General features: G+C 38.7%; 1 protein-coding gene across 1 annotated transcript in view; it reads right to left on the bottom strand.

Moving 5' to 3' along the window:
- Nucleotides 1-7124: 7124 nt before the first annotated feature.
- The window catches only part of AFAP1 (actin filament associated protein 1), a 60440-nt gene continuing 55402 nt past the window's right edge, over nt 7125-12162 (bottom strand). Inside the window, 1 exon segment of the mRNA XM_008501816.2 lies at nt 7125-10589. Coding sequence (XP_008500038.2) covers nt 10563-10589 — 27 coding nt within the window. The 3' untranslated portion in view covers nt 7125-10562.

Here is a 12162-nt window from a genome sequence, read left to right on the forward strand (position 1 = left end):
TTGTCAGGTTTTGTGGCACAGGTCTGTATGCGGCCTTTCCTAGAGGCAGAATCAAATGGTTTTTCTTTCAAGCCCCATAAAATACAAGGGTAAGCATAATTATCAGATAGATTTGGCAGTCCTCTGTTTGGAGAAGTGGATGGGAATAACTGAAAAGCTTTGCATCTTTGTATGTGAGAGAGATGTGGGAAGGAGGAAAGCACAAGGATAAACAGGACAAGGGAGAGCAGGGAGACAGTTGATGTTACCAGTGTGGATGGTTTTGCCATGTGTTGTTGGTTTTGCTTAAACCTTGGAGGCAATTATTTTCAGTGCTGTTGGTTGCTTACAGAGACTTTAATCCATGATCCTAAATTAATGCAGCACCAGGGACGTGCAAAATTATTGGCATCTCTACCTATATTTTAAGAGGGTTCTGACTCACAGCAATATCCCAATTGAGATTCAGGGAAAAAGGATTGCTTCCCAGGAGCCAGGATGTGTGCTCCAGAAGTAGCTCCACTCTAGGTTTACTTCCAAGCTGGTTTTAGGCCATGTGCTAATGGTTTTTCTCCTTAGCACAGCACTGTCGTAGGAGGCAAGGGAGAATGATTTTACAGGATATGTGTCTTGGATTTGCACTGCTTAAATGTAATTTGCTGAAATCCCTTTATGAGCTGTAATTTTATAGTGAGAGGACAAATGGAGTTGATATAATATTTCTGAATGTAAACACCAGCCCCTGTAGTTTACTGAACATGTGAATAGACATCTTAATTTTAGAAACAGAGTTCCTCCATTTCATATACACACCTGGCATTTGAGTATAGCTCCTTTTTTTTATATGTCAGTGACAGCTATGATTTATTTCCTCATGAGTGTATGTCATGGGCTTGCTTGCTACAGTGGAGAAGGCTCTGGAGGGAAAAATGTGAGCACATGGAGAAGTATACTTGAATTTTGATCCCAATCTCTTCTGAGTTCTTTTCTCTGATTGCAGTTCTGCCAGTAAGCTCAGTTGATGTCAAAAGGGCATTAATTCATTTCTATACTCTTCTGTGTTGATGAGAAAAGTGCAAGAAAAAATTTGCTGAGGAATAGCAGATTGAAAACCTGATCATCTGTCAGGGCACTTTAGGAAGCTTCCACTTTTATGCTTTATTTACCACTTTTTTAATTTTAATTTTTGGGTTTTATTATGCATATGTACAGCTACCATTATTTACCTTTACTTTAAATATAGATATAGTCTTTACGAAAGAGATTCTAAAGACTATCACACCAGTGCATTGCAAGTGTGGTTTCAGGAGACACATCCTTCCTCAGCCAATTGAAATTCCCATAGCATTGTTGCTCTGTATATTTATGAAGCTGTACTAGAAATGCTCAGCCCAGATTAAGTGTTGGAGAAAGATTTAGAGTTGGAATGGGAGAATTTTCCATTTTAAGAGTAAAGAATGAATATTGGCACACTTGCATCTGTGGCTTTTTCAGCACAGGTGGGTCCAAAATCACTCCTTCCAGACTAGGACAGATATATCATATAGGTTTTGCTGGCATTACCCATGTGAATGAAGCAGGGGAAAAAAAACAGACAATTAAATTAGGCCCTAATCATATTTTTGGCTAATTGGAACTACAGCTCTTGGTAAAGGTAAGAAAACAAATAAAATAAAAATTAGACTTGACATGTTTCTTGTGAAGATTCACAAAGCATTTCTTATTACTTTGTTCACGTGGAGCGTTACTTATCTGGCATTGCAGGGCCAGATTTCACCCTAATTTATGACAAGCAGCTCCACAGACTTTGTCAGTTCAGCTTTGTGTTGTGGATGAAGGTTGCTCACCCACAGTGAATTTGAAATGCAGCTGTCGGCTAAAGTCAGTCATCATCTTGCTGCATGTCAACTGATACAGCTGACAGGCTGATTTTCACCTGTATTTCTTATTTCTGTGGATAGCAGGAGAGTACTTTGGATAGATGCCCGCTAATTACAACCAAGGTAGAACTTAGATTTTTAAATACATGCAACTGCTTTTCCAGAATGCAATCAGAAAATGTGTAACACTGTTTCTAGATGAATTTCTGCAAAGGGGACTTTTCCAATCTCTGTAAAGGCTCTTAGTGGTCATAGTATGCTACAGTCTATACCTTTAACATACATGGTATCACAGTCCTCCCCTTTTGCCTTTGCACATCCTAGTACTTCGGAAAACAGTACATGCCTTTTCCTAATTTTGTTTGATGAGACCTTGACTTTGAGCAGGTTTCTTTGTACACAGTATCAGGGCTCAAGGGAAGAATGAAATGAATCCATAACTCCTGCATTGTCATAAATGGGGAAAAGTGTTATTTGTATATTTTTGTAAATATGTAACATTTAATGGCAGTTTTGTAGTGATGTGCTGTTTTTGAGAAAAAAAGAAAACCAACAAATATATGTTTGTATATGCTTAATGTAACACTTAACTGTGATTCAACTGCACAATTAATAGCTAAATCAAACAGTCTTGTGCAACATGTAGTGCACACACATTACCAAGTATCTGTTAGTGATCCACAACCAAGTTTTTGGCAACTTTTAATGGTGGTGATGAACTGTGCAGTGCAGTTTATCAGTAGTTTCAGCTTCCAAACGTAGCAGACAAACTACTGTATACGTACCTGTGTACTCCACTGCATCCAAAGGTATGCATTTGTCCTGAGAACCTGCACTACAGGTTTTTCTTTAATAAAATTTGGTTCTAAACTATTGGTTGTTTTGATTTTCTTTTGAAAAATTTAATGGGATTTGTGGAGTGAAATGGTTTAGTCAGTCCCCAGAGTTTGCGTGTGTGTGTGTGTGTGTGTGTGTGTTTTGATTTTTCAGTAATTACTGGCAAACTTCAGCAGCGCTGCAGAAAAGCTTCAGCCTCCTCCACTTCATCCTCCTACACTGCAGCTTAATACATCACTCCTAGGGTAAAAGGGAAGAGTTCTTTCCTATAAGAGTGGAGTCGGTGCAGTAAAGTTGGCGGAGGGTGACACTCTGTGGTGAGACTGAAGCCGTGCAACTGCAGTTGAAAAATCTGTTCTAGGTCTCAGCTGAATCAAAGGCTGAATATTTCTGTCTAGCTAAAGAATTAAAGAATTCACCAGGTTTTAACCTTTATCTCCCACTAGGAAGCAGCCATAAACAGAGCAAAGCTATGTGTGTTCTGCCCTTCCTGTGTATTTATTCCAATCTGTTCCTGTTTTCACGGCTTCTTCACACAGTACTTGATCCTTATATATTCTTTTCTCTGTATTAACTGTATTGTCTTTCCTTTATTCCACTCTCTTCCTGAAGTATTGCATGGGCTGTATAGAAGCTGCATCCTCTTTTCCATATTGAAGGGTCTGTAAATCAGAAGCTGTCCTTAAGCCAGCTGCAAGCACGGGTCGGGCCCTGGCTCTCAAAATGCTCTGTGGCACTGATCCTGTGAGTGTTCTATGCCTTTGCTAAGGGCATGGAATTTCTATAGTCAGAATGTGCTGTGCATGCCTGACATTTGGACATTCTTCCCTGCTTCACAGTTTTGAGGTAAGCTGCTACTGGCTTAACTCAGATTTGGGGTTGGAATACAGGTGATAGTTTGCTGCTAGGTTATTTGTTCTACACAGCCTGGTACAGCTGCTTGGTCTTCCCTGGGAGAGCCTGATGCTGGTAAAAGAAAAACTTGACAATTCTTTTCACTGCCTAATGCACACAACAGGGATAAGCAGAGATGTTGCCACACATTGTGCATGTGCAGTATGAACTCACACTGAACCTCACACTGGCACAAAGCACCACTGGAAACTTCTATTTTAACTTTTTTTCATTAGCCACAGAAATTTTCTAGGGTACAGTGAAGTTTTAATGGGACAACCAATGATTATATATCCATGGAGCAGGCATGTTTTGAGGATCAGAAGATGGGCAACTATATTCCAAAATATAAACTTGATTTTTTCCATTCAGTACTTTCTCATAGACCCTGCTCTGCAGCTAGAGGAATCCTGCAGTATGGGCTGTGTGATCTTACCCTGTAAGATCTTACCATGCTAAAGGTGAGGCTGGGTTCAGAAATGAGGCTTGTGGCTTTCCTTAGTCATGTAGCTCATCTAGAAAACATTTTGGTGGTTATTTTAGGTTCTCTAATCCTATTTTGTGGCTGAGACTTTAAACTGCAATTTACCACTAAAAGAGATGCCTTTGAATCTCAAATGACTATGTTTCATTTTCCAAATTTAGTGCTCTGATATATAAAAAAAGCAAAATTAAAAGAAACCCTGAAGTCTCCTTATTTTTAATGATGTTCCAATGGCTCTTTCAGAGGAAAGCTCCCAAGGTGGAGGAAGGGCAGGAGTGAGAACAGACAAGGACAAGCTGTTCCCACAAATGAGATACCAAATAAAATTTGATAATATTTAACTTGAAGGGTTACTTTACTTCAGAAACCAATTTCCACAGAAAAAAAAAAAAAAAAAAGATAATCACTTCACTTCTGTTCCCTTTGCTGTCCTCATCAAAGCCATATTAATTGCTATGCTATATTGAAGCCTAACTGGTTTCAACATCATCATAAATTATGTCTGTATGATAAAATTTCTGAGTCATAAAGACCAGCCAGTATTTTTGTACTGATTTGTTTTCCTTTGTGTGTATGATTTATGCCTTGAAAGATGATGTGCTTTCATATGAATCCAGATGCTGTGGTGTGCTCTGCCTCTCATGGTTTTCAGAAGCTTAAGCAAAATGCTACAACTACTGCTCAGTGTATTTTTAATATGATAAAAGGACCCATTCTTGCCATTACACCATCACACCACTTACTGACCTCCAAAAAATCAGAAGCAGCAATGCATACTAAAAAATAGGTTTAAAAAGTAGTAATTCCAAGGAATAATTCAGTGACAGCAATTATCAGTCTGTTTAAATATTAATCATGAAACCAGGAATTAGCTTTTCGCTAATTAGCTTTTCGCTGAGTTCAACTCAGCACCATGTAGTTCTAATTCTACCAAGCTAATAATAATTCTAAAAAAATCTAGTAGGGTAATTATGTCCTTGTCATCAGGGGAGATTATTTAAGAGGAATATCCTTAAAATAATTTAATTATTTCAGTTATCTAATACTTTGTGAAGGACTTGTCTTGATATTAAGAAAGATTCTTGCTTTTAAAATCAAATTGTGAAGACTATAGATTTTATAGGAGAGTGCTTTTGGAACTGCTGCTGGGAAAAATCCAATACTCTGTTATGAAAGAAATCAATTTCCTTTATCAGTAGCAATATGACCAAGGAGCAGGGAGAAGCACATAAGGACATGTACCTAGTATGTTCTTCCTGCCTCCATCCATGCTAGAGCTGGACCTTTCTGCTCTGTGTAGCCTTAAGTGTTTCCTGCCATGAATTTTCTTTACTGTTTATGGACCTATATAAGCTTTTAGCATTGACAAAATTCTGTGGCAACAACTTCTACAGTGAAGTAAGCAATGGGATAAAGTACCTCTGTGCTGTTGTTCTGACCCTGCCCCATTAATTTTGATACCTTCTGCGCTTGTACCATTAGTGACAAGGACTATTTCATTCCCATGTCATGTTCCGCTATCACCTTTTAACAAAAAATCATAGCATCATAGAATTGTTTGGAATTTCCATTTGCTTGGAAAAAACCTTTAAGATTATCAAGACCAATGCTCTGTTATCTCCTTGAGATTTGTTTTTTCCCTACTTAAAAGCCTTTATCTTTGTTTTCCCTTATAAAATCAGTATTATTTTTCTGTGTATGCAGAGGTGTCTATACTTTTGGATCTCTTTCATGCTCTTGTACTATCACCTGTATGAGTTAATCTATTCATAACATTCAGGGCCTAGATTTTGGATATGTAGGTCCTAAAGAGGATGACAGAGGGATTAGAGTTGGTAGGCGGTTGGTTTTTTTTCTTTTACCACTTGTTTCTGCAAGTTCATGTGCATAGACATGATAGTGTTATCTTTTATCAGTGGAAGCATTTGGTGCCCTGGATGACAAGTTCAATACAGAGAATCATAGAATGGTTTGGGTTGAAAGGGGCCTTAAAGATCATCCAGTTCCAACCCCCCTGCATGGGCAAGGACACCTCCCACCAGACCAGGCTGCTCAAGGCCCCATCCAACCTGGCCATGAATACAAGGAAGCAGCCACAGCTTTCTTGGGGAACCTGTTCCAGTCTCACCATCCTCATAGGAAAGAATTTCTTCCTAATGTCTCATCTGAATCTCCCCCCTTCAAGTTTGAAACCACATCCCCTTGTCCTCTCATTACACACCCATGTAAAAAGCCCTGTCCCAACTTCGCTATAGGCTCCCTTCAAATATTGAAGGTTGCTCTGAGGTCACCTCAGAGCCTTCTCCGAGTCGAACATTCCCAACTTCTTCAGCCCAGCCTGGCTTCAGGGAGGTGCTCCAACCCTCTGATCATTTTAGTGGCTCTCCTCTGGGCAGTATCCAGGAGCTCTGTGTCCTTATACTGGGGACTCCAGAACTGGACACTGTACTCCAGGTGGGGTCTCAGAAGAGCAGAGAAGAGGGGGAAAATCCCTTGGCTGGCTGTGCTGCTTCTGGTGCAGCCAAGGACACGGTTGGGCTGCAAGTGCACACGGATGGATGTTAAGCTTCTGGTCCATCACCATCCCCAAGTCCTTTTCCTCAGGGCTGCCCTCAATCTTTTCTCTTCTCAACCTGTATTCATGCATGGGATTGCCTTGACCCAGGTGCAGAACCTTGCACTTGCACTTCATGCATGTTGCATAAGCCCACATCTCAAGTCTGTCAAGGTCCCTTTGAATGGTGGTAACTTCTGCTATGAGCTCTGAATGCTCTCAACTTGCATTTCCCAGTGGTGGACTGTCCCTTGGGCTGCATTCAGGCTGCACAAAGTTATCACACAGTTAAATGGAGACAGAAGCAATAGTAAAAAAAATTTAATTCTAACTTGTCCAAGTATTTTTCAACTGACTGGCACAGGAGATTGGTACTTGGTTTAGAAGAACTATTTCAGGTGTCCTGCTAAGGTACCACCTACTTACACTGACAAATAACAAGAAATAACAATGCAAATGCTTCTTTTTTTGACAGATAACTTTATTAATAATGATCTTGGATCTGTCACACCTACCAGGTGTCAGTCTTTTTTCACACTCTGCAAGACCTTCTGAAGATTAAACTAGAAAGGCATAAAGGTAGTTGAAGCTACTAAGACACATGCTTCTAGGTGGGTCTATTTGGACTTTTTTTTTTTTTTTTTTTTTTTTTTAACAGAAGTTTCCAGGAATATGTGTCACAAAAATTAAATAAATTGAGAACAGTAGAAAGACTATATTTACAGTCAATTAGAATGGGCACCACCAACATATCCAATAACAAAAATAAAACAAAAACTTTTTTCATGTTTCTTTCATGGTTTTTTTCACAGACTTTTTAAAATATGATTTTGTTTTTTAAAAAATACAATAAGGAAATAATTACATTCTTAATATGAGAACATTATCTTACAACATACAGCCTGGGCCAATCAGTTTGAAAGTGTCTTTAACAAAAATTGATACTAAATTAAGTAAATTGCCACAATCATGTCATTAAAAAAAAACAGCTTTTATCCCCCAAGGTCATGATCTTATTTTTTATTATTATTATTAAAAAAGAATCACCCATTAAAAAAACAATGAAAAAAAAGCACCTGGAGTAACAGCAGTTTGTTGAGGAAGAACAAGTGTAATATTTTCTCTAAAGACATAGAAATGCAATGGTTTAAAGTACAAAAGTTTTCTTTTAAAACAAAAGCTATGCTTCTCTATTGCTGACTTTGCCTAGTGATTCTGAAATTTAAAAAATGCTGTTTGTTGCTTTTGTTGCTTTTTGTAAAAAATTGTAATACTTTTCAACAAAACCAAGTTTATTTCATGGCACCAAATGCGGTCTATGGAGAGGTTATTTCCCGAGGCTTTTTGTTTTCTTCTTTTCAAAACATTGGACATTATGCAGACTAGACATGTCACTACTGCAAAATGTGATGGTACCAATGAACTTCTACAATTACAGTATATGCCAGGATGGGGGCAGTGGTGGCTTTGTGGAGTTTTTTGCTGGGGGAAGGGTGACAGATGCTTCATTTTGATGGCAGCCCCTGCTGTGGTGGGTGTGAGAGGTGCTGAGGGCTCTGGTATCCACAGCCCAGCCTGAGGCTGCAGCACCAGGGCTGGGGTTGGGTGCACGACTGTTTCCTTGGACAGAAATTGGCAGGAATCTGCATCTATCTCAGGCATTTTTAAAACCTGCCCTTGCCAAGGTTTTTGGTTTTGTTTTTCCATGGGCTATAGGGGATGGAAGATACAATACCAATACTGGGTAAACAAGACCAATGATTTGGCTTTTGACTACTCTGCATTGCTTCTTGATGGCAACTGCTATATCATTGCAAACATTGACTAGAAGCATAATTTGCATCATAAATATGTACAGATATAAATTAAATATTTATTGAAATATACAAATAAATAACTTAATTTGAAATAAAAAGCCTAAATGAACTTACTTTTGTTTCAAATTTGTTTCTGCTAATATATATGGGAACTTGATACTGTTTAGTCCATGGTCATACAGCATTAGAATGTGCTCCTCACTGATAGGGTTAGTAAGCAAGCAGATGACCTAAAATAGTATTTTTAAATCCTGTCTTCAGTGAAAATAGTTGCTACGTTACTGTATCTACATTCCTGTGGCACTTTGTACAAAGCACAATCCCAGGAAGCAAAGAGCCTTTTCTTATGTTGGGCCCCATTTCTGCTCTGCTGAGGTCAATGGGATCCCTAGCACAAACTGCAACTGATGCCAAGACACAGCCCTGTGTCCTAGAAGCCACCAGGTCTTTCTGATAGCTCCGTGCTTTCAAATCCCACCAGCTCCTGCAGAAAGTCTTCTGGCATACAGTTCAGCTGGGAATTCCAGTGTAACCTTCAGGAGTTACACACCTATTCCTCACAGTAAGAGACAAACTATAGGCTAGGCCATAAAGGCATGTGAGCCTTGATAACTGCTGCCTTGCCGACTTCTGTGCTTTTTATTGCAAATCTTGACAAATTGTCAAGATACCAGCCCTAACATCTGTGATTATCTTAACATTGGAGTAGTTGTTCAATTATTATTTTTTTAAAAATTAAGGTAATTTTCTATTCCTCACAGTTGAGGAGGAAAAAAATCTTAAGTGTGTGATTGAAGGCTCTCCAAAGGCTAAAAAAAAAAATAAATAAAAAAATTAAAAGAACCCAACTCATTATATGGTGGGCTTTTTTCCATTTTCTCTCTCTCCTGATTTTTTTAAATCAAATCTTGAGATTTTGAAGGACTTTAGTTGGCAATTTACTGCAATGTGAGTTCTCAGGAGTGACATGGATGGAGACAAGATTTTTAAAATTTTAAAGACTAAAATGCAAGATGCTGTATCCTAGTAAACAGAAATAGACTCCCGTCTGAGAAAATCCCCAATTATTTGTAAAACTGTTAATAAAATAAAGTATGGAAATTATAATCTCTTCAGCCCATCTTCCTCAAAAATAATAGCAGAGGTCTGAAAAGATGAAGGAAATTAAATACAGCAGTGTTCTATAACTCAAGTTTAACAATACTAAATTATAAAATTAAAAAAAACAAAAACAAAACATGACAGACTGCATAAGCTATTCTGACTTGCCATTAGCTGCTGAGGATTAATTTCAAATACGTTTTCTTTTTCAGAAAGTGTAGAAAAAAAGTGGTATCTAAAGATACCTGTTTCCCTTTTAAAAAACTCAGGAACAAATCATAGACTGACAACATGACCTTTGAAAATGGCTGGTGCTTTGTAATAGTAATGAAGAGAATATACTAAAATGCATTTTCTCAAAATATGGCAACTTTTTATCCCCCAATGACAAAAGCATCTGCCTAAGACATATCAAAAAATGCTTTGCAAGCACCAGCTCAGAGAGCAAAGGCACTCCAGAGCTCCTGCCTTCCCAGCTTGAGCAACCTGGGCCATGTCTGTGAATACATTTCTTTTGCCATGTGAACAGCAAAAAGCAAAACAACTGCTAACAAGGAAGACTTTGCTCCACCTCTGTGGCAGACCTTGCAAAGTCAGTTTTATCTGTAATGATTTCACCTCTTGTCTAAATCCATCCTTCACTGGTGTTCAGGGCATCTGTTGCAATATAATTAACACTGCTGGTCCATGTTTCAGCCAAGAAAACTTTCAGATGCAACTTTATGCTCCTTCTTACTTCCTAGGGTTAGTTTGGGGTTTTTTTGGTTTTCATTTTCTTTGCCAGTGAAGTTGGAAATAAAGTTACAGCTAATAACAAGAAGTGGCACACATAGTTACACAGAAATACAGTAGAGGGAGTACAGGCAAATTAGCGCCAAGCTACCATTAACTTAACAGAATTACAAAACCTCTTATGTTGTATCACATGATACCATCTTTCAGATGAGTCTTTTGCAGCCTATGTCTTGGTCCATAGTAGGTACGGCCTTTATGGGAAGTGAGTGATTTTGCTATGTTTATGTTCCGTTTTTCATCTCCCACTCCTGGAAGGGGGTTAAAAAAAAATGTTAGAGAAACCAGGATATTTAACTGATGTCATCGGATCTGTTACGCCAAAGCCAGTTGAGGTCAGTAATAGTTTTTCCATTAGTTTCACTGGATCCAGCCTTCTGCCCACAAATTAGTTAGGGAGCGCTAACAAGTATGTCCTGATGGCCTTTCTGTGTAGCTTCCACCCCTCCAACAACTATATATGGCAACTTTTTCTCTAGCACAGTGCAAATATGCCATGTTTGTTTTCTGCAAAGGATGCTTATGGAACAAATTCACACACTGTAGCACTCAGCTGGAGCAAGGATGCTTGGTCCTGTAAGGATTTCTGGCTTACTTGGATGAAACAGCAGGAAGCACTCAGTACCTCTCATACCTAGCACCAAGTGATTGCTTGTCTACTCTGCAATTTTTTTATTACAAAGCTCATAGCAGACACATGTTTCTATAGCTGAAAAGAGCAGCTTACTGAGGTAGAGAGACTTACAACCAGGGTCAAGAAAAACAAGTTAGCTTATGTTGCATTTGTTTCCCATAGAAGTAGTTGAGCTATTGCTCGGCAAGTTAAAGAAATCACTTTGCCTTTCTGTGCCTCAGTTTCCCCACCTTTTAGCTGAGGACATAATCACCTACCATCCACATCAAGCACTTAATCTATAATGCTTTCATCCATATGCCTCAGAGCAAGGTATTGGCATTTCTTCTGCCACAGGAGTGAAAATTGTGAGACTGCTACAGCTGAACACCAGTTAAAACATGTGTTGAGCAATATCTACACTTCCCACCAGCACACAGGAGCAGAAGACAGATGGGCTCAGCCTAGGACATACTCACTGTACCTACTCCCCAAATCACACTCTTACAGCAACTGGGAACTAATGAAGACAGAAGGATTTGGTCTCTGGCTGAGGTTCCTCTGCTGAGCAGTGACTTCCCAGCTGTTTCTAGCCAGGCACTGGGCTCCATGGGTTTCTCTCCCACCCAGCTATGCAGAGACAGCAGAGACATTATGCAGGCAGCCTGCTGACTTGGCTCCCAACCTGAATTCCTGAATTTAACACTCATTCCATAATGTTTAAGAGCTCTGACTGAAACCTGTTACTAATGTAACTCTTTCTGCTGCTGAAAGCAGGAATAGCATTACTTTGGCTAAACAGCTGCATGACCATGACACCTCTTCAACTATTGTAAAGGTCACAGTTAGTGGCTGCTTTAGCAATACAGGAAAAAAACCCTTGGGTTTAAAGTTGGTAGACAATAGTTTATTAAAAAAAAAAACAACAACAAAAAACCAAACTTGCTGGGTTTTTTCTTCATTTGAATTTTACTTTTACTAAAATACAATATATTTTAAATACTTAGTTTTACACTTCACTGTATTGTAAATCTAAACTTAAAAAACATCATTGGTTAAAACATAAATTACTTCAAAATGGATATTAAATTTATATTCTCTGTGTGTATGCTGCCAAAGCTATCAAGGAAGTTGTTGGCTAAGCAACTGCGAGGAGAATTTTTCTAAGTGTTAAATGAGCCCTGAAATCAGTAGCTTCTTTTGCAGGTGCA

This window comes from Calypte anna, chromosome 4B (assembly GCF_003957555.1).
Source record: "Calypte anna isolate BGI_N300 chromosome 4B, bCalAnn1_v1.p, whole genome shotgun sequence".
In the NCBI taxonomy this organism is placed as follows: Eukaryota; Metazoa; Chordata; class Aves; order Apodiformes; family Trochilidae; genus Calypte; species Calypte anna.